Source organism: Sparus aurata, chromosome 17, assembly GCF_900880675.1.
Source record: "Sparus aurata chromosome 17, fSpaAur1.1, whole genome shotgun sequence".
Taxonomy (NCBI): Eukaryota; Metazoa; Chordata; class Actinopteri; order Spariformes; family Sparidae; genus Sparus; species Sparus aurata.
The window spans coordinates 22,773,273-22,800,124 of NC_044203.1; the positions used below are offsets into that span (position 1 = coordinate 22,773,273).

A 26,852-nucleotide genomic window follows, 5' to 3' on the forward strand; every position below is an offset into this window, starting at 1 on the left:
GAGGAGAATAAATCTCCGGCGTGAGCTGCAGCCCTCCCCCATCTTGTAACCGTGTTCCTTTGATAGCGTCCTCCATTGTGGGTCATTATGGAGGACAACACAGTGCGAGATATACAATCTAACACCACTAGATAGCACTGTTAGCTCGAACTGATTAAAATCACTGCAGTAACCTCCCCCGAACAACTGACACACCACAAGTCCACAGGGTTTAGTACTAGTAGACATAAAATGCTTTTATTATTATGGTTATAGAGGCAAAGAGTCGGAGCTGACATTCTATGGCGTTGAGTTATAACTGTTTTTGATGTTTTGTTTTTCAGATGCACGTAGTCGGAGGCAACAGGCAAAGGTTACATGTCATGCAAACTAGATAAATAACTCTGTATGTGTACCTTTGCTATAAAGTTAATCATCCACTGGCAATAATGTAGTGCTCTTAGTTAAAAAAAGGAAAGAGGAAAAATATACATACAGTATGTAAACAATCAAAGAAATTGCACTTTCTTGGCTTTGTGTTATTAGAAGCCACACTACTGAAAGAGAGCAGAAATTTAAACACTGGAGAAAAAAACTAAGTCACTGTCACTGATTGTCTGACCAATAAAAAAACAAACAAACAAACAACGTACACTCGGCTAAAAAATAAAAGACAAAATTATGTCATTCTACAAAATAAAATCATATACAATCATAGTCAACTTGAAGGAGAAATGACTGTTATATTGGTCAGCTGTATAATCTGTTAAAAACATGTTAGTAAAATGAAAGATTTGATTATTAAGTTTATGTATAATCCCAATAGTATTGTCATGTATAATACTACTTCAACACACTACTGCTGATAGAAGGAAAAACAGGTCTCTCTCTCTCTCTCTCTCTCTATCCCTCTCCTCCCTCTCTCTCTCTCTCTCTCTCTATGTACATTCACATGAAACTAAACGCTTATGGTTTCTCAGCCCGATGCTTCTAAGATGAGAACAATCTACTCTGCAACTGTACAGAAACAAAAAAAGACCTCCAATCCTCAAATATTCACAACTTTAAAAAACAAAAGGAAAAAAAAAACATTACAAAGGAAGTCCTTATATAGTCCTTATCAGAGGAGATATTGCTTTTAAAGACTGCATGAGTTCGCTTAGGTACGTACACGAGACAACATGGCACTTCTACAGAGCATTTGGGGCAAATCAATTCTACTTTTTCATTCCCTTTCCTCCTCTGTCCTCATCTGCCCCCCCCCCCCCCCCCCCCCAGGACATTCTGATTGTCACAGCTCTGGAGCAAAGAGCGAAACATTCTCAAAGGCAGTCCGAAGTAAACAAAACACTTTTTTTTTTACCCCTCTCCCTCCCTTCCCCAGGAAGCAATACTGAAAATAGTCAACAATAAACATTCCTATCATGAATATATTCTGTCCATTTCTTAAGCAGACAGTCCTCAAGCTGTCCTCTTTTTTTTTTTTTCAAAAATAACTTCTTTCTTAAAACCTCATTAGAAATTCTCTTGCAGCGATGCCAAAATTCCTATCACTAAGCCCACCCCCCTCCCCTGCCTATTCACTGGTACATAGCAGACACTGTCTTGGTAAAGTGAAGAAAAACCCTAACACTGTCTCAACAGCTCGGAACTGGTTCACTTCTCCTCGTGTCATTTCCCAAAGGTGCAATGTGACTTTGAAAGCTTAACGATTAAATGAGGGTTCGATTTTGACCTAGTTAGGGCCCAGGCTACATTTGTGTTCCCTCGGGCAGTTATTGTGAATTCCTCATCTCTTGGAAACTTCAGAGCCGAAATGCTGAGTACCGCACGTGTCCGCTTTTCAGTCTCCGAACGCTGTCTTGTCTTAAGGTGCCGAAGTTAAGAGCCAACAAAGTGTATGTGTGTGTGTTTATAGTGTGTCCACTCAGCATACATACAGTCTTTAGTGTGCCTGTTCATCCAGCACTAGTGCAAATTCATTTCAGCTGGTCTGTTTCTTTCTTTCATGCGGGACAATCCATCTCCGTTTCTCTCATCCCTCGCCACTTGGACAAAAGATGTGTTGCCATGGTTTCATCCTTGGTGTGATGCCCTTCAGAGCGCTAGGTTCAACACACTCATCTGTCAGTGTGTGAGATGTCTTTCTTGCGTTTTCAGGCGCTAATATTCTCCAGCTCTCTTCTCCCTTTTGCTCGCTTGTTCTCTGTGGCACTGCTACTGTTAATAGCAGTGTTATGACATCAGTTCCCGTTCATCTGTCCAGTGGTGGGCCTGGTCCCTTCCTCAGAGTGGTCCCACCTACACAAAGGCAAGATACAATCAATGAAAGCGTGCATATCCATCTTTGCGTCCCTCCTGTTTTAGTATCTGATGCTCAGCTCACCTCTCTCTGTTAGCTTATGAATTCTGCAGGGTCAAAAGTAAATCATTCAGCCGTTTCCTCCTCTGTTCTCTGCTGCAGGCCTCTTCCTCCCCTCGTTTTTCTTCCTCTCCGTCCTCCTCCTCTGGTCTGCTCTGGGTTTTGGTGGGCTGTAGTGAAAAAGTATGCACAGCTAATTGCAAAAGCAGATTTTCATCCTTGCGGAAATTTGCATTCTTAAAAGGAAAGATCGTTTTACGTGGGTGCGTTTGTTCACTCACACAGGGGCTGGCAGTGAGCGAGCTGGAGGTGTCCTGACTCTGATGGTGGGGGTCACTGCTGATAACCGTTACCTCCACCCCCACTGGCTGACCTGCGGGTCAGAGATCAAACAGTATTCAGTATGTCAGTAAAGGCGTTGCAGGAGGGAATATAAACGGCATGTCATTTCTTTTACTGATTTATCTTTGATTGTTCTATGTCCTTATTTTCCCTTGATTCCTATCTGCCATCATTCGGGGAGTCTTTGATGGAAACTGTGTGGTTTCACTGCTAATGGGGAAAGTTGATGCCTGCTGGGTTTCTTGGACACCAAGAGTGGATGACAGAAATGGGGAAACATTTCTGCAGGCTGAAATTCTGTGGTTGGAAAACCACTTAGTTTGTGCTGCTGAGTATGATATGGAGAGACAAGCCAAATATGAGGACGACGGGCTGTAAGCAGAGCACACACACGCACACATACATGCACACGTAAAGTAAAAGACACAACACGGGACACCAGGAGAAATCTATACAGATGTACAGTCAAAATAAAAATGTATAGAGCCAACCACATACACGTAGGTAAGCATACACAAACACCTACAGAAACAAAAACTAACACACACACTTGCTTCATGGACCTGACTTGATGTGGCTGTTGTCCCCATTGGCTTCATCACAGGACGGATGTGGCGCGTCCCCCTCCTCTCCCTCTGCGTCTCTCTCCCTCTCTATCCTCAGTCGGATCTGTCTGTCTCTCACCAGCTCCCAGTTCCTCACCAGGAACACGTGGTGTTTCACCACAAAGCTCCTGGCCCAGGCACACAGGGGGAAACATAAGCCATCCGCGCTGACATCAGTTCAGTACCAGCACTTTAAGTAGTTTGTCTTCAATAGTGCATCACCGTGTTCTTTCCATACCTCTCACTGCTGGTCAGAGGATCCATGTCGAGGTGAGGAAACAGGCTGGTGATGTCACTGGAGCTCTCCTCCTGTAAAATAGAAAGAAAACAGAGGGACACAAGCATGTTTTAACACAGATGTAAGATTAAGCAGCATTCTTTACTGGAAGGAATCAACCTAAAAAGGATTGTTCACCCCAAAGTCAAAATTATTTTTATATTTTTCTTTTTTTTGACATTATTTATCCTTCTAGATCAGGAGGCCCAAACGTTTTACTGAAACATGTATTGTATCCAGTGGTGGAAAGAGTAGTGAAAATCTGAAAGAAGTACAGTTACAATACTGAAATATTACTCAATTACAAGTAAACCTACTGGAATTAAAAAGTATTAGTTTCTTTTTAATCGCAGGGTTAAGAAGTAACTGAGTAGATTACACAGTGTTATGCATATGCTTAAATACGAGAAATATTATACGAGTAATATTACAGACCTGAAGTACCCCAAAAAATGTCTAAATCACAGTAATTTGAGTAGATGTAATTAGTTACCTCCAACCTGATTGTATCGTATGGTTAAGATAAAAAATGGCATTAACATAATTATAGTTTTTTAAATAAACTTTCACATTTACTTTTTAAATTAGAAACATCTTGTGGGCCAAACTGAAACTTATGGCCGTCCAACTTTGGCTCACATGAGTTTTAAAGATATCGGCTTTAGAGATGTGTGCTTTCTCCTGAACACAATGGAACTACATGGCACTCGTCTTGTGGTGCTCAAAGAAGGAAGCATGCGTTCTCATGGTGGATGAGAGGCAAGCTAACTAAGCTAGTTAATGTTGCAGCTCAGTCTAGGAGGAAGACTGGTCACACATCCTTCTGGCAGGAGTAATCTTGAGTAACTGCGTCATAACTTCTGGAAAGAAACATTGTTGTTGAATCTTTCAAATTATTATTTTTTTGTTACATTACATTCAAGAGAAGGCAGACATCTCTTCAGCCCATATCTCCAAAACATGACAACTCAAATGCAAACACTACAGATGGTGGATGGTATAGGCAAAAAGAAAAAATATATGTATTTTTGATTTTGGGGTGAACTGTCCCTCGAAGCCACATGGACTCACCGCTGTCCTGAGGGAGGATGAAGTCCTCTCCTTCAGCCGGCCTGAGTGAAACAGAGGGAGAGAGGGACACAGTGTATAAGAGTATTGATCTGATCCATCAACTAAACCTTAAGACAACACATCCCATTCTGACAACTCACAGTAGCGCCGCTTCCTCTTCAGGGGGACAGCAGGCTGCCTCTGAAGCTGCAGCAACACAGCATGAGAGTTAACATGTGCCTCCATCACTTTAATCCTCAAAGATGCTTCAGCTTGATCCTGATTCTGCGTTATCAGGCTCTACCGTACCTGATTGTGCTGCCACAGCCACATAACGTCATAAGGTAACTGGAAATGTATCCTCTTCAGCCGCAGGTACTTCCCTGGTAGACACAAAGGGAGTTCGGATGAGCTATCGCAGCTACAACAAATTACAGCGGCATCATTTTCTTATTTACTCACCAACATGCATGGGAGCAGGTAAAAGGCTGTATTCACGCTCCTCTGGTGTGTACTCCATACTTTCTCTGCACAACTGCTGGGCTTGGGAGGAGGGGGGACTGGGAGAGAAACACATTAAATACATAAACAGGAAAAAAAAATGATAACAGGAACAATGTTTTAACAGTTTGTTTATGACTCCAACTCACTCTGTGGTTTTGTAATCATCAGAGTAAAGTCCTGCCCTCAGAAAGTTCTTCCTGGGAGGACCATCTGCTCGCTCCTCTCTTTGGATGGTAACTGGTTGGGAAGGAGCCTGGTCGGCATCTGATTGGCTAAAACATTCAGTGGGGGTGTCACCCTCGGGTTTATCCTCAGCGACGCTAAAAGGAAAGCATGAAGAGAGAGAGATAGAACGATAGAGAGGAAAAAGAGAAAGAGAGAAAAGGCACTGGTTTAGCACACAGTGCTGAAAACGATGGGTTAATATAGCAATAGTGAGTGGTTGTATTGAATTTTCAAGTCAACCAGCTCAGGTACTTCATAACACAGCTGTGAGCGTTTACCTCTGATGACAAGGAGAGTCACCATGTTTTCTCTTCCGTCCTCTCTTCCTCCTGGCCTGCAGCTCAAAATCTGTCACCTGCTGCGCTGTGTCGCCTCCTCGATCTCTCTCTGGCCCTCTCTCCTCTTTTCTCCCTCCCACTTCTCTCCCATCTCTGGTGTGGCCATGTCCTGGCAAGAGGTCAGGCGATGACATGGAGGGAGCTGCAGATGAGTGCGTGGGGGAGGATACGGTGGAGGGCAGTGGGTGCTTTCTGGGCCGCCCTGGCCTTCTTTTGTTTTTCCCTGCCACACTGTCTGACGTTGGCACACTTTTCTGCAGCCCCAGGCTTCTCGAGTCACCTTGTAAACCTGCAGTCATTGAAATGGGGGGGGGGGGGGGGGGGGGGGGCAGGAGGGAAGGGTGGGGTGTAAGTGGCAGAGAGGAAATGAGACAGATGTGGATCAGTGATTGAGCCAGCAGGAGGTGTGAGGTGAGGCTAGTCTAGGCTGAGTCATGCGGGGCCACAGATTAGGTGAGTCACAACATTTCCTCTGACCAGATCACTTCTGGGAAATGCATTAAGAAGTGATTTATGTACACAAACTCAGACAGCAAAAAACCACAAGAATGAAGACAAACACTGCAGAATGCATGCGTTTTAATATGAGCATGCACACGTGGAGCACAATCCCTAAAAGCTGAGCAGAGAGAAAAAAGTGTGTGCTCGTGCTAGCGTGTTGTACTTCAAAACACATGTGTATTCAGTTAGATGATGAACCGTTGTCAAATGTATTCCACCTTTTTCAGTAACAACATTTTCCACTCACAAGCTCTCATTGCCCCCATTCTGACCTTCCCCACTATTCCTTCATCAATCACTCCTGAGGTCATTTATCTTTTTGTTCCATTTTCCGCAGTACCCGACAAGACTGGCCACTCTTTTCCTTATTTGATTTTTCCAAGTCAAATAGGCCCCGTTGGACAGCAGTGAGGGATAGGCCAGGCTTTAAATAGCCGATCTGGCGGTTAACTAATGACTGTGTTCACTGGGTATAGCCCCGGCCTGCAACTGCGTGCGGTTCGCTGCAGACCGGGAAGATTTCAAAGATTTTCTGGAAGGACTCCCATCAAGATGCTGCCCTCCTGCTATAACACTTTTTAAGAATTCCAACAGAGAGCAGAGAGTGGTTGCATGTGTGTGTGTGTGTGTGTGTGTGTGTGTGTGTGTGTTTGTGTGTCGGTGGGGTTGGTGTTCAGCACGTCCCCTTCACAGCAGAGGGAGTCTGAAATTGGCTATAAAAAGAAACGGAGTCTGATTTCCTCTCAAACACCCTCCAGGCTTTGATGTGTGGCTCAACAACACCTGAGAAAAAGCAGTGCTGCCACTATATTGGGCAAACTATTGGTCTCATCTCCACATTGTGCAAACATAAAAATCTGTCACGCTGTGCATTTTGAAGAGACTCTTGGCATAAAATCACTCAGCAAGCTGTCAGGATCTGGGTGCTATTCATGGATTTAAAATGACAAGCTCAGTTGATGTTCTAAATTACTGTCCGTACTCGATGCATTCATATTTTATGCCAATGAAATAATAACATAATACAACTATGCATTCACACAATTCAAGAGGCAATATTAACAATGGAGATTTCTGAAGCACAGACAGCTCCCAGCCAGAGACATACTAACACTGTAGTATGTCCAAGTGTTTGCACCATCTTGGAATCAAACTGAGCCAATCAAACAGAAGCACATGCATGTCAGCGCTCTATTTATAGATGAAATCGTTCAAGAATCCTCACCTGCTTCTCTCCTCTCTGTCCAAGCTGGCTCATCTCTCCTCCATGACCTGTCTCCACTTCCTGGATTCCTCCCGGCCAATCTGCTCCTAAGACCCCTCCCCCCTGTTGCCATGGCAGCAGATGTGAACAGGTTGGTGTGCGTTGGGGATGGCGACGTTCTGTACAACTGTGACTCTTGAGCGTCCTCGTCGTCGTCGTCCTCTCCGTCTGATGCAATCATTCGGCCTGTGCGTTGTTCCCCGGTGAAGCTTCTCCAGCTGGGGTTTGAGTTCCCAAATCCTGTCCCTCCCATGCCACCAAATTTTGTCCAGCTCTGGCCCAGGCCGCCCCAGCCTCCACCGAATGACGACAGGTGAGAGGAGCCCAGCCCCAGCGATGTGAGAGATGTGTGTTTGTACCTCTCTGCTGAGGATGATGATGATGTGGCGGCAGCAGTGGAGGAGAAGGACTCATTTCCGTTCTCACATAACCAGGGTGATTCTTTAGACAGCATACTCCCCATTCCTCTTGCCCCTTTCCTTCCTCCTTCTCCTTGGCCCAAAATGAACCCTGACCTTGACTTTGAACTGGCCAACCCCTCTCTCTCCATCCCGTCTTCCTCCTCGTCCTCGTGCAACTCCTCCTCGTCATCCATATCTCGCTCGCAGTGCCTGTGGCGGTGTTTATGCTTGTGTTTGTGTTCGCTCCTCCCACAGCCACACGAGAGGCTGGATGTGAACCCTGAGCTGAGGTGTGAGCCTCCTACTCCACTGCTTCCTCCTCCTATGTCTCCCTCCACATCTCCTCCCAAAGCTCCTTCCCTCAGCAACCTGCTCCTCCGCCTGTGGAACCTGGCGGGGTTGAGGAGAAAGTGGGCATGATGGGACTGATGAGGAGCATACTGGTGCGGGGAGGGAAGCGGGTAGGAGCTGGGGAGGTGGTGGTAAAGTGTTGTGGCCGGAGGATAGCTGCTGTAAAAGCCCATATTTTCAATGGTCTCCTGAAACTTTGATGGGCAGCTACATTGCCTGCGGTCTGGCTTCCTGTTACAATGCACAGCCTGGCAGGGGTAGAAGGGCTGCGGGGAGTAGGAGGTATTAGCAGAGTAAGGTGAAGGGTGAGGTGAGTAGAAGCCGTTCAGATTGATCCTGAAGATGTTGGAGCGGTGCGAATGGGAGGAAGAGTGATGGCGCCTTCCTCCAGCTGTGTTCCCACTCCCATCGAAGCCTTGTCCCAGTCCAGTCCTTGCCCAACCTCGCCGCCCGATATGGATCTCGCTGAACTGACCGATCAGGTCTTCTAGCTCAGCCAGAAACTCTGGATCCTGCATGTGCAGCTGCTGGTGCTTCTTCTTGTGTTTATTTTTCTGTCGCTTCAGTGCATTGTGCCCAAGGCAAGGGTAGTAATCTGAATGAGTGCACTTGTTGTGTCCTGGGCAGGGGCACGGGCACATGCAAGTACAGGAGGAGGAACAGTCGTAATCCCTCCGCCTGTGCCTGTGTCTGTCTCGGTGCCGCTCCACAGATGCTGAGTTGGCGATGGGGTTTGCATGTCTGGGCATGTGAGAGAGGGGTGAGGAGACAGGAGAGGGACGGTCGATAAGAGAGGAAGGGTGCCTTTGACCCCCCAGGATCACTCCTGACCCCTGACCCAACCTAAGCATGCCTCGAGCGCCCCGAATCTCCCCTCGCTCAGAAACACTGTTGTTATCTGTTCCAATCCCACTATCGCTAGGCAGTGTCTCTTCACTGTGTGATTCGCTCCTGGGTGAGGGTGTGGCCTCTTTCAGGTGGCCAGGAGAGCCAGGAGTGTGATGCAGTGGAGGAGTGGGACAGGAGAGCTTACATGACGACTGGTGAAAGGGGAAGTGATGCCTTCCCTGACACGGACAACTCTTCTTCACAAAGGGAGAGAGGGATGAGGAGGAGGGAGGACGCGGGGAGGTACAGGAGGATGATGGGGAAGGGAGGGAGAAGGGGTGAGGAAAAAGTAGGGAGGACGTTGGTTCTGTGAGGCTGCCTTCGCTGTAAGGGCTCTGGGCCCCGCTGGAGTGGGTGAGAGAAGGGGAGGGGAATGGGTGAGAGGGAGGAGGCTGGGGCTGGTTGGAGAAGAGAGATGTTTCAGAGGGGTTGGTAAACAGAGACGACTGAGAGGAATTCTGGGAGCTGGTTTGGACTGTCGGAGCCGTTTGGGATTTAGGCTTACGTCCTCGCCTCTTCCCCATGTAGATGGTCCCTCTCTTGCTCACATTGATCTGAGGGCCCAGAGTACTCCCAAAGGACGAGGACAGGGCCGAAAGCGTTTGTACTGTTGTCGTCTCTATTGATTTACACATTCTCAAAGAGGTCTCGCCATCTGCTGCCTCGCTTCCCCGTCCCTCCTTCCCTACATACCCAGACAGAATTACCTTTTGGAGTCTCCTCTTCTTTCTTTTCTTCATCTCATTAATCAGCCTCCTGATCTTTAGCTGCCTGCCCTTCTCAGGAGGATGACATCTGTCTGTTTCTTCAGTGCGATTCAGTGCATCTCCGCTCTGGTCTTCGGGAAGGGGTCGTTTGGGAGGACGGCCACGCTTCTTGGGGCTGGGTTTAAACTGAGCAGCACTTTGCAGAATTGGACTTGGCTCCAGCACGGGCGCTTTCTTAATTCTGTCACACCCCAGAAGAGGCACCTCAGTTGGGATAGCATTTGGTGAAAGTCTAGGGAGAGGTTCATCTACACTAGAGCTGTGGGATTTAGGGCGGCCCCTTTTTCGGGCAGGGGTGATTGTGCATCTGGAAACAGGGGGGCTTGGGTCTGATGTGGGGTGATTCTGCTTGGGAGATGAAGGTTTGGTTGTAGAAGAGACGGAGGAGGAGCTGCTGGTTAAGCAGCTAGAGGGAGCTGGGTGTGATTCATCAGTCTGCTGAGTAGTGGCCTTGGCAGGAAGTGATGTTTTGGGGTTCTGGGGGAAACTTAGCGAAGGATTATGTTGGGAATCTGAAGGGGCTTCCTGATTTTCCGCTCTCTGAGCCCTGTGCACCAGCTTGGTCCAGCTGGGCCGTCTGGCTTTACGTTTCTTCAGCGGGCGGCTGTCCTGCTCTTGGGGGGAAGAAGGGGGGGAAACAGGGGCACGGGCAGAGGGAGTGGGCAGAGAGGGAGGAGCAGAAGAAGAGGGGTGGCTTGGAGGCACAGTTGAATGTCTTGAGACGTCCTGTTCTTTTGATTTACTGGTATCACCTGTTGCAGGCTCAGCTTGTTTAACTAGCTTGCAACCGTCATCTGCCTTGTCTATCTCGTCTGGTCTGCTTGGATTCACTACTTTGCTGGTTTTATCTAGTTTGCCACCATCAACTGTTTCACCACATTTTGCATTATTATCCTCTGTCCTCTGCCTGTCTGGGCTGAGTTTGTCCCTCTTTCTCTCAGTCTTTCCTCTTTCAGTCTTCAGCTCATCCCTCCATATATCATCAGTCTTATGTCTTTCATCCTTTTCTTTACCATGTCTTGATTTTCCGTCCTTCCCTTTCTTTTTCTTCTTCTTCCCTTCCTCCTTCCTGCTCTCACTCTTTGCTCTTTCAGCCTCCAGTCTATCCCGCTTTGACTTTTTGTCTCTCCGTTTCTCTTTTTCCACTTTCCTTTCTTTCTCTCTCTTTTTCTCTAGTAAGAGATCCTGATCTTGGGACTGGGCAGAGGAGAGATCCGCAGTAGGGGAGGACAGTGGTTTAGAGTTGACTGCGAGAGAAGAAGGAGAGTCTGGCTTGCCCTTATTGGACAGTTCTTTGTGGGAGCTAGAGGAGACTAGAGGTCTCGTTGAGGAGTCCACAGAAGAAACAGAGGAGCTGCTGTGTTTTCCAACCTTGACTTTTGATGAGGTGGAAGTGCCAATGATGTCGGCAGAGCCTTTCCCATTCGATATTCCCTTCTGTTTTGCCGTCTGTACCAAACCATTATGTTTCTTGGAGGTCTTTCCTTCAGTCCTGGTTTCTGAAGCAGACAGGGCTTGGATGCACTGGGTGGAAAGAGTAGCTGAAGCTGTCCGGTCTGTTGTGGGCGAACACGATTTGTGTCCTGCAGGGACAGGCTGGCCATTAACACTCGGTACCTTCTCTTTCTTCACTCTCTCAGATGAGCCATTTGAATTCACCTCTGTCTTATCGGCCAGCTTGATAGGAACCTGGAGAAGGCAAAGATGGAATCTCTGTCAGAGACAACAACAGTTGCGACATCCATTAGTTTGTTGTTGACAATAACAGTGAAGGACAATGCGAAAGAGACAACAACTGAAATGCTTTTGTTTTTGTTTGCCCATTAAAAGAGAGAGTGAGGACAAAATGACTCAATCAGGCAGAGAAAAGAGGGCATACTGAGGAGAAGAAGAGAGTGAGGTGATGGAAACAGGAACGGGGTTGACACAGAAAGGAGAAATACAAAGGCAGAGAAAGAGAGACGAAGGGAGTGGGACAGGGACAGAAGGGGGAGTGAAAGATAAATGAGAGCAGGTAGAGAAAAGAGGGGATGTAAAAATAGAAGAGAGGGACAGATATAGAGAGCCAGGCAGAGACGGGCAAAGAGAGAGAGAAAGCTGTGCGATTGGTAGCTATAAATTGCCACTAATACAGATGAGAAGGCTTGACATTTCGTACTTGTCCTGTAATTTTGGTATGCTCTAGCTTGAGCGGTGTTAGCACGGCTAAAGCAATAAGCTTTCCCTCAGGCGATTGTCATAGGGACTGATGGACCAATGTCTGTAATAGCTCCAAGTGGTTGCCGTGCTGTTGTCCTATTTATAGGTCTGTTTATTTAAATGGGCTGCTTAGGTTTCAGTATCGAGACAATAGCTCATTTGACCTTATTACATCTGAGCACAAAGCTGGGTGATTTTGCACCAGAGAAGCCTGTCTGGGGGTTTACGGTGTACAGTATGTTCCATGTAACTCTTGGCTTGTTTTTCCATTTTAAGCTAATTTACACTAATAGCAGTACTGACAGCTGGAATGAGGGAATCTGTATGTGTGTGAAGGCAAATTGTCCTTAACTCACCTGTTTGGTTGACTTGGTCCCTTGGCTGGTTATGGCAGGGACTGAGGCCGGGCTGGAAGCTGTCGTAAACGTCGATGATAAGGACAGTGGCTGTGATGACGAGGATGACGATGATGGTGATGATAATGATGATGATGCGAGTGGCGGTGAAGCAGCAGCAGATGCAGTTTGTTTGGATGTGGTCTGGACAGCATCCAAGCCTGAGCAATGATCTCTGGTTGCCTCGTCTGGAGCCGAGCTGGTTTTGCTCTGCTGCTGGCCCACTCCTCCTCCTTCGCCATCCCCCCTCGCCAGTGCCCCCCTGCCTTGCCTCTGATAGGTCCTGATGGTGGGCTTGCACACGTAGCCCTCCAAGCTCTTGGGGGGTTTCTTGGTGCGTTTGGCCTGCAGACCGATCCGGAGTCGTACATTCCCCTCAGGGCAGCTCGTCTCTCTGCCGGAGATCTGAAGCTGTTGCTGCCCCGCGCTTCCACAGCGCCCCTCGATGAGCAGCTCCAGCACTGCCCCCTTGTCTCCTTCTCTCTTTCTCCCTGCTCCCCTTTTCTCCTCCTCCTTTTCCGCTACATGCCCATTCTCCCCCTCACCTCTCCTCTTTTTCTCTGCCACTTCCTGTCCAGAGTCTTCAGGTGCGGAGGCGGGGTCCAGAGTGGAGTTTGTGTTTGGAGGGGTTCCCCCCTTCACTCTCTGGTCCATCAGAGAAGTCAGGGGGGAGAGGTCGAACGCTGTGGGGTTTCCAGTATAACACTTTTAAATGACCTAGGTGGGATTAGAGGGGTCAAAGGCAAAGAGTAGAGTGCAGGTGAAGGTCGAGAGATTTCCACAACAATATCCAGAATAGGTCCAAGGAGAGTCAGGCTCCTTCATCCAGCGAAGGCAGATCTCTCTCTTGTCCTTTTGGCTTGAGCTGAAGTGGAATAAGTTTAAGGCAGAGAGAGAAAGGAAAAGAAAAGACAGACAGAAAGATACAGAGGCCAGCGATTAGTCATTTCAGTGAGCTCAGATGCTGAGTAGCAGCAGTACAGGAATTGAGGGGAAAGTCCCCTTCCTGTAAGCAGCTGTAGAGAGGTGCTAAAGTCTATGTCCACAGAGATGATCTCATCATACAGAAAACCCAGGGGGCCAATCAACGCCGCCAATTCCCAGAATGTCGACGTTAACTGGAAGAGAGACCGTCTCACATTCTTTAAAAACAGCTTCAGCTAGTTCTCTCTGTCAATCTGTAAATAACTGCCGCTCTGAAACACAGCAAACCCTCCCTAAACCTCTTCGCTTTTACTCATATTCTTATCCGTACTCTCCCCCCCAAAATCAATATATCAATCAATCAGGTCCGGACTAATTCAAACACTTGATCCAGTCTCCTCCCCTCCTTTCCCCACTGTCTTTGCGCCTTCTGTTCTCAGCTACTCCCACAAGCACGTCTCCTCACCCTACCCTCTGCTGTACTTTCTTTTCTCTCCGAAACTCCCCTTTTCATGTTTGGCAGAAAAGCTTTTGCATGCATTCTCTATTAGTCCCATCCACCCTCTCTCCCTCTCTCTCCCTCTCCCTCTGTAGACCACACAGTAAAACGGTCAAACTCATACACTGTATCCATGTTAATCAGAACCATATTTCCTCCTCCACTCCGTTCTTTTCCTCCTCTTCAGCCTAAATCCCTCCATTCACGGTCCGACCAGTCCCCTCCTCCCCTTTCAGTAGTGGTAACACAAATCTGTAGGAAAGGGTAAAACTTATTTTTGGAAAGGAGTGCAAATTCCTCCTCCTCCCATTGCTTCCTCTAAGTCAAGTAAGCTTTTCATTGACCCCATTGTAAATTGACTTTTAATGTGACATTACAGCAAGTAACACACCCTAAAATAACATTCCCCTTCACCAGAAAAAAAAACTTTCACTCTCCTTTGCACTGTGCTCAGCCCGGTTTTTATTAACGTATCGAAGGGAAGTAGCATCTTCTGTCATGCTTCCTTCATTATACTCCCTCTCTCATTAAGGGAGATACTCATCCATTTTCTAATAAAACACACCCTGCCGAGCATTCTTGCAGCTCACTCCTGAGAGCCCCTTGCGAAATAGCTCTTCTGTCTCTCGACGCACCGAGCTGCCCCCTTAAACCTACGAGAGCATCTCAGATAATGTTTTCATTTAAGAGCTCAGTGGGCTATCTCTCCTGCCTCTTGATCACTCCACACCCAAACTCTTTCCCTTGAATCATACTGAGCTCAAATCAACATCTGTTCCAGTAACTGCTGTTATGTAACAGTTTTGGAGAGCATTTTTCAAGGCCGAGCCTCCTTACAATAAAGTGAAAAATGGGCCTAGAAATGGACAGTGGCCCTCTCGAAGAAGTGCGGCCACTTTTTTGTGACCTTGATGGCAGATGAAGAGAGAGCACAGGCACGAGTCGCATGAGTCACGCGGGTGTAGTGCGAAGTGACTACAAGAGGATAAGAGTGGCAGGTTTTCAAACTTAAAAAAAGGCCAGGCCCATTCAACATCAGTCAAAGTGCGTACTAATAGCTTTTTATACTCTCCAGAGCTATACCTCTCCAACATAACTCAAAATTATTCCAACATTAGACCAGAAGCTATTTCCAGTGACAGGATGATGGGTGGACTTGACACCACAGTCAGTGTGGTTCCTCGGCAGCGCTGAGGCGACGATTAAATCACGATAATGGCCCACCATCTTTCCAGCCATCATCACCATCCCATGACGGTGTTATCATCAATAACTACAACACCATTATCATCTGCCTGACAACAGCAGGAGCGCCGGCAGCTCAGCTGGAAACGAGGGCTGCTTGTGATGTGATGGCATCTCAAACATATTGAACCATGAAGCCTCACACAGAGGGAAGTTTCTCACGTGAGTCTCCCTCCTCTCCTCCTCTTCCTCACACACACACGCACGCACGCACTTTCGCCTAGTTAGTGAATGAGAAGTGTGTTGGTCGTACATTGTGTACCCAGGTCGCAGCTGCGTAGGCTGACTGATGTTGCTACTGTAGATACAGTACGGGCAGTGGGGGTGTTACCGCACTGGAGCAACCTATCACTGGTTTACTGAGGACGTCAACAGGGGCTTCCTTCTCCATAATGACTTTGCGCACCTCTGAAAATCACTATCCGCCTGCCGCTGTCGCACTTACAAAATGATACACACATGCACGTGTTGTTGTTGTCGTCACTCCTATCTCCCCCGATCGAATAAAACGCACATTTAGGCGTCCTAAATCGCGCACGCCGCCGCCGCGCACTAAAACTCAACATGGAAGTGGGGTGCTACGTAGCATCAAAATGTGCTCGCTGGTGCTGTTTGTGATGTGGATTAGTCCCGAGCCACCTTCTTTTCTTTTTTTCTTTTTTTTCCTCTCTCCCCCTCCTCGCTCCTGTCTGTCCTCTGCCAGCCCTTCTGCTGGTGTCAGCAACATTGAAATAAGAAATATCACCATGCGAGGAGAGAAACGTACTCAGCAACAAGGGATAAAATTAGCGCAAAGCGGATGCACTAAAAAATCCCCACTAACCCTCCTGTGCCGCCGCCGTGAGCTCGTTGATGATGACAGGCCTGCACACGTTAATAGAGACTGCCATGAAAATCTGTAATAAGGCTACGTAGGCTACTTACCCGAGAGCGCGTCCCGGAGCCAACTGCGTTGAGGCAGGAGGTGAAGGTGTTGCTGTCCAGCTCTCCCCTTCGCACCAACAGCAATCCGGAGCCTTTGGTGCATTAGATGTTGCTTTGATTACATAACTAAGGCCAGCGGAGGTTAAAACACCTCCTAAAACCGAGTTTCAGTCTCATCGGAGCGCGGAGCCGACTGTGCAACAACATTGGCGCGGGTGTTTTCATAATCATACAGTCGACCGATCTCCGTCGGCGCGTCTCCGCAGCTAGGTGGCGGACTGGTTACGCTAGATTCTTATTTCGCCTCACTTCTCTTCGGGGAAAGTTACATCTTGTCTCCCGCCTGTAATAATGGCTCGGATTGTTCGCCCCCTCGTTTGCATACAAGCCCGTTAACGTGTCAGCGCGAGGCGCGGAGGGCTGCCTGTGTGCGTTACGGGCTGACAGCGCGCGGAGGGGTTGGTGGATGTGCGGGAATGCAATTGCGTGGCCATTTTCATGTGGCCAGAGGAGGAGATAAAACGGCGAACACAGCACAGGATCTCATTGCGGTTCATAATAGGCGATCGGGGAGGGCTATTTAGACGCTTAATAAAATGGCGACGACTTGGCTAAAGTAGGCTGCTGGTCGGGTTTGAGGAGCGGCGCAAAAGTTGCACCGCGTAATGTAATATGGGATTCAGCTTACGGCAGAGGAGGGAGGGAGTAAAAGGCAGGCTGGGCTACAAGCACTTATTAAAAAGTTAATATGGGAGAGTTGTTTGTCATGCATCATTTAAACAGAGGATATTGATCCAAAAACTACAAGCAGTGTTTTTATCCTTGAGTACAACAGGAAGCACACTAAACATACACAACAAACTACTACACATATTTGTAATATACAGACATATTGTAAACATTAAACATTGATTTAAAATTTAAGTAATAACTGATAATAATAAAGTAATAATAAAAATATAGCAATCAAATTTTTAATGTATTTTTGTTTGGGTTTTTTTTTTTTTGCAGTAACACCATCGTTATTATTTTAAGAATCAAGTATATTGTCACATTCACAATATTTTTTTGTGTTAAGGTCTGCGCACAGGGTTGGAACAGCCAACTGTGGGGACTCAGGGATAAAGAGAAGCTTCAGGCCCCCCACAGGCCCCCTGTTCCTCCTGCTCTCTCTCTGTGCACTGTGAACTCTTAAACCTCCCGACCCCTCCAGTATCATCCACACTACAGACTACATGTAAATATCAGCTGTAGGCCTACACAGCAGACAAACAGCACAGTTTACCTTGTGTTTGCTATGTCCAACAGTTTTTGGTAATTAACTGTGAAAAACACAGTTTTATATAGGCTACTGAAATTATATAAGGATAATATCACCACGTTTTAACACTAGATTTAGGTTATGTCAATAAGACAAAACCTCAGGAGCTGATAATGATGAAGGATTTCTCATAAGGCCCTCTGAATTTTTTATGAGGTATTGGCATGTAGCAATAAATTACTGTAATTTACAAATTACAAATATTGAACGAAGAGCAAGGGCCTGTTGACAGTCAGTCTGGCATCGACACATGACACAAGCACAGTTTCCTGCCTGCAGCTTTAACACCCACTTACTTGTTTCAGTGGCACAGGGAGTTTGTTGCGCTGATAAGTAGAACCAGAGGACATGAACTTCTTTGTTCCTTGTGGTATTAAATTCTTCAGTAAATATCCAATTTATTATCAGGTTTATCATCCCAGTTGTATGCTTTTGCTCATAATGTTGCTAGCTGTTATTTTTCATGCATTTCATTGTTGAAAGAACTGTGTTTTTTATGCTGTTGTTCCCTGCCTTGCCAATTTTTTAATGAGCGCAACTTGAAACTTGATGGCCAGATTAACTGTTTTCAAAATGTTTTTCTCTATAAAACAAGGTACATTATATTCAATACAATAAAAGCTTAAAGACTGAAAGCTTGGCTTCTTAATTGAACACCTGCCTTGGACCTGAGTGCGTAGAGTTTTTCTTCCTCAAGCATAATATAAAAAAACTAAAGTCACATCAGGTAATATTGCAGTGCAACCTTACACTTTACACCTACACTTCAGGGGTGCATGTTCCTAAAACATTTTGTAATAAAATGGGGGGCTTGGGAAATAAGATGTTTTCGCAATAACAAAATGAAAAAATGCTTACTTATCAGCTCCATAGACTTTGCATAATGCAATAAGTTATAATAGAGAAATAGACATTTATTTTCAAAGGTGACATCTTAAAAAGCAAACTGAGGCCATAGTAAAATAAAGAGAAGCAAAAGCAAGTACATATACAGTGGAATGAGCACTAGGTTGAATATGTATGGAGCAATATAGGACATGAGGATGAGGAACAATATGAGGCTATTAACATTTTAAAAAGTCTAACTGAGAGGTACATTTTGTGAAGCAGCTCTGAGAAATATATAAAGAGGCCTGTGTTTATCATCATGGATACCTGCTTTGTAAAAGGGGGCTTGTACATTTCTTATGAATCTCCCAAGATTCACTACAGATCTGTTGGTTGACTGAGATTATAAAGTTGAAAGTACTGTAACTGCCTTGTTTTTGGTTAAACAACCTCCCAGGAATCCTGTGAACAGTCTTATTTGATATTTCAAAACAACTCTATCCTTCTCCAAACACTTAACTACACTTCATAGAGCTCCACTGAGTGTTCACAGCTCCCACACGTCTGACTGCATTCATTATTATTTCAGGTGAAATGTGTCAAACTCTGATAAACTCCATTTTCCTCTGTTGTTGTCGCCTGCCTGCCTGCCTGCCTGGCTCGTGCCGTACCACCTCATTGGCTACATCGAGTTGTGATGGCGTTACGTCACTTCCTGGTCTGGTCTGCATGATGGCGGTGTCCATGACAGCTCTGGCACATTGACTACGTCTGGAGGTGTGCAGTTTATCCTCACTTTAAACTGCCCTGCGTGCGTTTGTCAGCAGATAACCGTAGCGGAAATCCTCGTCACTGAATATTTAATGAAGTGAATCGCAGGTAAACAACTTTCTGTGCTCAAATAGCTGCGTTTTGCTAATGTTGCCTGTAGATTACGTGTGTGCTGGGCACCACAGCTAGCTGTTAGCTAAGTGTTCACGCAAGGTTAGAGGACACTAGTGTGTTCTAATCTTTACTCGCTTCTCTGGCTCTTGCCTTTCCTAAGTATATATTGAAATCATGTCGTCCTCTTTGTTTCAGATAATCATGGCGCTCCACAGACTGTCCTTCAGACTACGACAGACGGTGAGATCAGTGTTAACAGTGGCTTTAACTGTTAGTCATGTTTTGCCTTTGCCACTGAGCAAGGTAGCATACATGTATTTAATATATTTGGTTTGATTCCCTACGATATACATTTAAGTGCAGGAAGATAATGATAACCACAACCCCAATGTGTGCTACTCTCCTAGCATGAATAAATGTCACACCAAACTTCATGCAAAAAACTGTCAGTTTATTGTCGACCCTCACTGGTAAAGCTAACAGTCTGGCATGATAATTTAATATGATTATGAAGCTTCTGGTTAAGGCAACATGCTTTAATTTACCGACGAACGTTTCAGTGACCTACTGGCCATCATGGTAGATTAATGAAAGAAAACTGTCATTGCTGCTTTTGTCAGTGACAGTCAAATTAAAAAGCCATGAATTTGTAAATGGGAGTTCTGTTTCTAGATACAGGGAAACGGAATAGGGCTTATGCCTGACAACAAATGAATAAAAAGTTTAGTATCTAGCCCTGCCAGTCAATTTCTATCTTTGCTTAGCCTATTTGAGGAGCTGCAAATGCATAACCTGTAATATATCAAGAATAATCTATGTTAAATGGCTTTGACTTGGGTCAGCTATTCTATTTGCAATTTGTATTGATGTTTTCATGTTTTCAGTATCCGTTTTTCAGTATGTTGTGTTACAGCAGTGGGTTAATTTGCATGCTTACCAATAAACGGCTGCAAGAAACTATCCATTTGGTTAGATAGCTTATATAGTTAAGTAAACAGTTTGCAGTAAATCATTTTAAATTCAAGTACCTTGTACATTTTTGTATTCTATCAACAGTTGAACATTCTGTTCTGAAAATGGTCAGAAGAAATATTAAGCAAACAAAAACTGAGAACATCAGACTCAGCTTTATTAAAGAAATAAAAAATAAGAAGACAGAGAGCTAAAACAAGGACAACAAAGCTGTACAAAATGGGTGAATAAAACTGAGCATAGGACTATTCTGTACATACAAGCAGGTAAAAAAAAAAATAGGTATAGATAAGATAGATAAGCAACAATGACCAACATTTTACAATGTCTATATACAAGTTAAACTAGTTTCTGTGAATTGTGCAAGTGAACGTAATAGTGCAAAAAGTGCTGGAATACATTTTGACTCATTAATGTATCCGGTTATATATTCTAGAATATCAGATTGATATCCAAGTTTGATCAACATGTCAGATGGATGTAGATTACAGCACGTGTTGCATACAAACTGTTTGACTTGGCTGAGTTTATTTTGAAGGTTTTCCACTAGTGTATCTAATGTATTGATCTAATGTTCTCACACAGATGATCATGCTGTTGCCTCTGTATGATTTGTAAAAAGCTCTCTTATATACCAGGTACCTTCTGATGTATTTGATACTTTGATTAAAGTTCTAATTCTTTAAACTTTTACAGGTCACACATGTCAGGTCCCTTCATACCAGTGGATGTGGGCAGCAGCAGGAGGCTACAGCTGTCGAGTCAGAACCTGAGCCCTTCTCAGTTTTCAGAGCTCAAGAGAATGATCCGGTAAGTAAATCTGTCTTTAACAGTTCAGATGTTGTGTTTGTAGTAGTGGTCGTGCGTTTGTATGATTTTTAGCTGCCGAGCTCACTGTTAATCTCTTTCCAGGCTTGTCAGTCAGAGAAACTTATCGGACAGTATTACACACTGCCCCCTGCACACATCAAGACCGTGTTCCCTCACGGCTTACCACCACGCTATCAACAACAGGTACGTGCTTGTGTCTCAGCTTAATAAACTTACTGGCTTGTAGATGATATTTTGCGACCTGGGACGCAGTGATTAACTGATTCACGATAAACTGCTGTTTATCTGACAGTTCTGTAACTGTTAAGGCTCAGCCACACCAAGTTTGTCTGTTCTCACTCTCAGAAAGGGACATTATGTTGCCTTATTTTTCGAAGAATATGCGAGGCAAGAGTTGAGTTTCCAGTGCAACGTAAACCAACAACGGCAAAGCAGGAATTTAGCTTTTTACTATTTGTAATTAATAGTAACTAAAATGGCAACACCTGCATAAGAGATGCTTTTAATGTATTTATTTCATTAGTAGTAAAACTGCATTTTGACCTGGCTTTTTGCTTATTTTCATGTATTATTTTTACAGTATTATTTGGTTACTATATTTTCTTTGTTTTAAAAAGCAGCAACTGTCAAAGAAAAAGCCAAAAAAGACAAATTGTGGGGACAATATACAATAAAACTTCTGAATGATAATGCTATTGTGATTTGAAATGAATTATTGAAATGTAATCGTCATTCCTCAGTCTGTAATCACATAATCAAAATTTACAATTATTGCATTTGAATTGTCAATTGGTAAATTTTTGTTTGTCATGTCTGGTTACAGATAAAGACATTTAATGAAGCCTGTATGATGGTGAGGTCGCCGGCTCTAGAGGTCATCTCCTACCTGAAGAAAACAGACTTCAGCAAACCTGCTGTGCGATATATATTCTGTATCCTTTAAAATACATGCTCACACACATACACATTTGAACATTTTCTTCTCTTGACGCTTCTGGATAAACCTGTTGTTAACCTTATCCAGCCGCTCAGATGGGATGAAGGGCAGTGGGAAGACGATGTCTCTCTGTCACGCAGTCCACTTCTGCTATACACAGGGATGGCTGGTTCTGCATATTCCTGATGGTGAGACGAACACAATCACACATAACTACTGACATAACTTCTGCTGCAGAAGAACATAAAGTGTGACCCTCTGGCCTCCTCTCTGTTTTTTGCAAAATACAGCTCACCTCTGGGTGAAGAACTGTAAAGAACTGCTGCCGTCATCCTACAACACCTCTCGCTTCGATCAGCCGTTACAAGCCACTGAATGGTTACGCAACTTCAGAATCACCAATGAGCCATTGCTTTCTAAGGTAGATTTTACATCAGTCATCAGAAAATATTGCAGTGGGCTGCAATTTTATCCATATTAACTTGATGACTCTGAGTATACATAGTGAAATTAAGGCTTGTGGGATATAGCAATTTGTCACAGTATTAACAAGCATTTAGGTGATTATAGACGCTAAATGAGCCTTGACTGTGTCTTCACAGCGATCACCTGCTGATCTACGTAAAGCCATTAAACAGTTGATGACACCACTGAAATTTAACCACATGTATTACTATTAGTGTCTTTGCTTTGCACGGCAGCAATAAAACAGCAAGTGTGAAGAGTCATCTGTACTCAACCAGGCTCTGCTCTGTAGCATGTAGATATGATTGGAAAAGTATGAAAGATTATGTGAAGCATTCAGATAACCTTGTTTCTGTTGCTGTGGTCATTTTGGATTGTTTACATAGGTTATTTTAGAAAAACAAAAGACAAAGATGTGTTGCAAACAAAGACATTTCTTTTGAAAAAAAACAAACAACCAAAGTAACTCAGCTATTAATATTATTGGCACACATGTAATTCATGTACATAGAAAGCTAACATTACACTGCTTAAAAGTATGGTTGAAATATTAATGAATGTAATTTGTGTCCTTAAACAAACTGAAAGATTTTTGGTGCATGAATTACAATGAGGACCCAGTGCATATGAACAAGGTCGATGAGTCTGTGCTGCTTCTCTCCCAGATTAAGACGAAGCAGCGCTACATTTGGACAAAGAGAGAGTTCACCGAGGAGGGAGCTGCGCTAGGAGAGCTGGTGGATCAGGTGAGTCCTCTCACATTGCAGACGAGTGGGAGTCCTGATTTTTCTGGCTCTGACTATTTATTTGTGTTCATGTGGCTTATCTCGCCCTCCGAGAGATTTTTGTCAGTTTGTTGTATTTTTATCTGTTACCTGTTCTTTCCCTCTGCCCCACCGATTTCCCCACAGGGATCATTAAAGTTTCATCTTTCTCCCTGCCTGTGCTTAGAAGTGATCAATAGCAGATGAACTGAGCATGATGATGGATCAGCACAATATTTTTGTACCATACATACAGACAAAGGAGGAAAAGAGCATGAGATTTATGTTCAGCACTTTGAATTTTGTCTTCACCTCCAGTCAGCCATCCTGCTCCTCTATATTTCACAAATCATTTGCTCTATAATACTGAAAACTTTTGAGACATTGGGCATCACTGCTGGTGTAACTGTGAGCTAATTGAAGGCTGTAATTAGAGATTAGATATTAATAGCCAGCTTTGTGACAGCACATCATTAGACAAAAGAAATCACATCAGTTTCTAATCTGCTGCTAGGGCATCTGCATTAAACTGCTGGATATGTACAGGCCTAAAACAAAAAAATCCAATCTGGTGATCTTCCCCAGCTCGACCCTTCCAATCTAAATACGGTCACCTCTGACACGCAAAAAAACAAAAATCGCAACAACCAAAATGATAAGTCGAGGCTTTACAGTCTATAAATAGAACCTGAGATATTGTCTTTCTTTTTTCCACTTGTTTATCTCCCTTGTCAAAACCTGGTGCCTACATTACCCACAATGAAACTCTACTGCTGACACTTCAGTTGGAGATGTCGGTGTGTTTTGCCAGCAGTAGTTAATGTAGCCTCGAGCTTCTAGCCTCAAGCAGAGATTAGAAGCAGGCTACAGAGGTCTCACTTCTCCACTCCACTAGAATGTTTTTTTTTGTTTGTTTTTTTTTACTTAAAATCTGGAAGCTGACTCAAGTGACACCACTTGAGGCAATGTATCTAACTTCACACAGCACCCTTTTGAGCCACAGTAGATTTCTATGCATTTTTCATTCAGATATATGTTCTCCCCACAGTCTGTACACTGACTTTGATATGTAAAATCAGTGGAATTCCCCTTTTAACTCCCTTTGATTTCCCTTCCGAAGACATTGTATTCAGGCTTCTGTTGGTGTTTCCTGCCTTAGGGTATCGCTCGTGTGAAGAGCAGCAGTGATGTGGTGGGGGCAGTGATAAAGGAGCTGAGGCTGCAGAGCGGGCAGCCAGAGTCAGACTTCCGCATGGCCGTGGCAGTGGATGGTGTCAACGCCCTGTGGGGAAGATCCACCATCAAGAAGGAGGATAAGAGCTCTGTGAGAAAAACACATTCACAGTCCTGTCAGGCCTCATGCTCGTCTTCAGCTCTCTCCACTGATGGCAAGTCTCATGTGTCTCTCTCTCTCTCTCTCTCCATCAGGTAGATCCAGAGGAGCTCACGCTGGTTTATAACCTGAGGAAGCTGATGAAGAATGACTGGGTGAGCAGAACAAAATAAAGCTGATGACAGCAGCTGCATGAGAATATTATATCTCTGATTTCTTTTTTACATTGATATTCACTCTTTTTATCGCAGACTGGAGGCGCCATCATCACCACTCTGGCTCAGACGGGGTCTCTCTACACTCCAAAGTCTGCCTACTTGCCTCAAGAGCTGCTGGGGGAGGTCAGGGGTCATTTTATTGTACTTTACAGTCAGTAGAATCTGTCCTCCAGCTCTGACAGCAGATAAGTCTTTGCATCTCTTTAACGTCGGTCATTAGTCTGGAAATTGCAAACCTGACCTCAAGGCTGCATCATTCCAGTCCTCGAGTCTCATGGGCAGAAGCTGTTCAGAATTAAGACAAGTGATCCGCAAAAGACAATGATTGTGCTTTGTTGTTGCTTTGTGACAAGCATTTGAACTTGATTGTGTCTGTTAGCAACAAAACAACCAGTAAAACCAGCATTTAGCACATTTTCAACAATCGATGAGTCCAATCCTCGAATGCGTCAGTGCTGCCTCCATCAGTCTACCTCGTTCATTTTGTTTTAGCTTATAAAAGCTGCACCTGTTTGTGTTGTTGCAGTGGGTCATAATGTTATTTATAGTGGTCGTATTTAACTAATGTCTGTAAGTCGTAATATCAATTTCCTAATGGACCAATAAATCCATTATGTCACCCACCGTCTCCATTTGTGTGGGCAACAAGTGGACTGTAAACTCAAATGAGGGCTGTATAACACTCTCATCTCTCCAAGTCAAACAGTGTTGATGTTACAGTTGCATAATGGTAATCATTTAGACTTTTGTTCTTGACAACGTACCATGTGGGCTTTTAGTTTGTGTTGTTTAATAGGTTTATTCATTAAAGATAAGAAAGGCATTACCGGTCATGATTGCTTTCTTCTCTGCATTTAAGGCCAGAAAGTGCATGTACAAAGACTGTTTTTTCATGCTGTGGAAATTCATCTATTTTGTTTCCATAGAATGACGTCTTTTAGACTAACGGAAAGAAAAGGTCCACAGAACACGTTTAGTTGTATCAGATTTCTGTTCTCTTCTTCTTCTTTCTTCGCCGATGAATGGCCAATAATGTAAATCTCCCATATAATGTGCATCCCTAATTCCTATTGATATTCAGAAGGATTGTACAGAGGACTTTGGTCATATATTAGTGATTATTGTCAATTTGTTAAAATATGGTGAAAAGTATATTTATTCTTTGGCTGATGACAGTATTTTCTGATTGATAACATGATAAAAAGAGATGTACAAAATCGCTCCTGAAAAAATATTTTACACTTGAAAAAAATGAATTAGAAATTGCCCTGTTTTGTATATTTAAACATCTTCAGTTGGTCTTTTATTGCATCTAAGTGTTGTTTGAGCAATGTGTAATATTTTCTTGCCTGAACTTTCCATTTAAAGACATGACAGGGTCTTTGTTAAAGACATATTCAATGCACAGTGTGGTGACTTCCTGTCTGTGTTTGGCTCATCAGAGGGGCTTTGACAGCATGGACCCGTTCATCCCGGTGTCAGTGCCCAACTACAGCGAGAAGGAGTTTGAGAGCTGTTACCTCTACTACATGGACCGCCAGTGGCTGCAGCATCCACAGAGTGAGCGATGATACTATAGATGCTTTACGTTATAAAAAATGAATTAAATCGATGCTGTCTGAGTAACTTTAAAATCTTAATTTTTCTCCTCATCAGGTCGAACAGAGGAAGGGAAGAAAGAAATCATCTTTCTGAGCAACAAAAATCCATCAATGATGGACAGAATTTGTGCCTTCCTATAAAGTTACATAAATATGTTAATTACACACAGATATCTCACACAAATATCAGTGTCCTGGAAACACATAAACATACAAATGTCCATGTCTATAGTACATTTCCTTCTGTAAATTATGATGCATGTGGGTTACTTTCATAATAAAATGTTGAATCGTGTTAAAAAGAAGTGTTTTTTTTGTTGTTTAAACACAGGTTAAACATATTTTACATCAGTTTAAATCTACCTTAGAGAACTTAAGTTAAAAATGCAGGATTGCAAATATGTATTAGTACAGTAAATTAGTACAGTTAGTATAGTAAATGTGAGCCAGAAGTCTTGCAAAAGATGTAATGACATGATGATTCACTGCGGGAATCTGAAAAGCATTCTTCATCAATGGCGTTATGACATTTTCTTTATGTGCATTTGACTAATTGACAGGAAAATGTTGCAGAAAAGGGACAAACCTTGTCTTAAACCCACACATGAGAGGTGTATGTATTATCTTTTATAGATCTATTTTATAATTTTGCTCAAA

At 44.2% G+C, this 26,852-nt stretch overlaps 2 protein-coding genes across 8 annotated transcripts; one reads left to right on the forward strand and one right to left on the reverse strand.

The window, feature by feature from the left end:
* Window positions 1-1,393: 1,393 nt before the first annotated feature.
* LOC115567033 (histone-lysine N-methyltransferase ASH1L-like) lies at window positions 1,394-16,684 on the reverse strand. 7 transcript variants are annotated; one of them, XM_030393180.1, is made up of 14 exons: window positions 16,041-16,682; window positions 12,410-13,313; window positions 7,409-11,543; window positions 5,623-5,971; window positions 5,266-5,439; window positions 5,078-5,175; window positions 4,925-4,998; window positions 4,777-4,822; window positions 4,637-4,677; window positions 3,527-3,597; window positions 3,247-3,416; window positions 2,601-2,714; window positions 2,366-2,511; window positions 1,394-2,280 (listed from the first exon to the last, which is right to left on the reverse strand). In XM_030393180.1, exons 2-13 carry the CDS (start codon window positions 13,100-13,102, stop codon window positions 2,408-2,410), a joined length of 6,069 nt encoding a protein of 2,022 aa, XP_030249040.1. In that variant the 5' UTR covers window positions 13,103-13,313; window positions 16,041-16,682; the 3' UTR covers window positions 1,394-2,280; window positions 2,366-2,407. The 7 variants fall into 7 exon arrangements, 4 of the variants coding, with proteins under 4 accessions (XP_030249040.1, XP_030249039.1, XP_030249041.1 ...); XM_030393179.1 differs by having other exon boundaries at window positions 2,623-2,714; window positions 16,041-16,681; XR_003981123.1 differs by lacking the exon at window positions 1,394-2,280 and having other exon boundaries at window positions 2,370-2,511; window positions 2,623-2,714; window positions 3,252-3,416; window positions 16,041-16,683.
* A 2,196-nt stretch (window positions 16,685-18,880) lies between these two features.
* dap3 (death associated protein 3) lies at window positions 18,881-26,497 on the forward strand. The gene is made up of 13 exons (XM_030393191.1): window positions 18,881-19,068; window positions 19,270-19,314; window positions 20,743-20,856; window positions 20,959-21,060; window positions 21,701-21,809; window positions 21,910-22,002; window positions 22,105-22,235; window positions 22,945-23,025; window positions 24,203-24,367; window positions 24,472-24,531; window positions 24,628-24,717; window positions 26,037-26,154; window positions 26,251-26,497. The coding sequence occupies exons 2-13, from the start codon at window positions 19,276-19,278 to the stop codon at window positions 26,334-26,336; spliced, it is 1,188 nt and encodes a 395-aa protein (XP_030249051.1). The 5' UTR covers window positions 18,881-19,068; window positions 19,270-19,275; the 3' UTR covers window positions 26,337-26,497.
* The last annotated feature ends 355 nt before the right edge of the window (window positions 26,498-26,852 follow it).

Bases quoted from the DNA above. Each gene is read 5' to 3' on its own strand.
- LOC115567033 (XM_030393179.1), bottom strand. From the start codon at position 13,102: ATGGACCAGAGAGTGAAGGGGGGAACCCCTCCAAACACAAACTCCACT. The intron at 5,176-5,265 runs GTGAGTTGGAGT...TTTCTCTCCCAG, and splicing joins GATGATTACAAAACCACAGA to TCCCCCCTCCTCCCAAGCCC. The intron at 4,999-5,077 runs GTGAGTAAATAA...TGTGTCTACCAG, and splicing joins ACCTGCTCCCATGCATGTTG to GGAAGTACCTGCGGCTGAAG.
- dap3 (XM_030393191.1), top strand. From the start codon at position 19,276: ATGGCGCTCCACAGACTGTCCTTCAGACTACGACAGACG. The intron at 19,315-20,742 runs GTGAGATCAGTG...AAACTTTTACAG, and splicing joins CCTTCAGACTACGACAGACG to GTCACACATGTCAGGTCCCT. The intron at 22,236-22,944 runs GTAGATTTTACA...CTTCTCTCCCAG, and splicing joins ATGAGCCATTGCTTTCTAAG to ATTAAGACGAAGCAGCGCTA.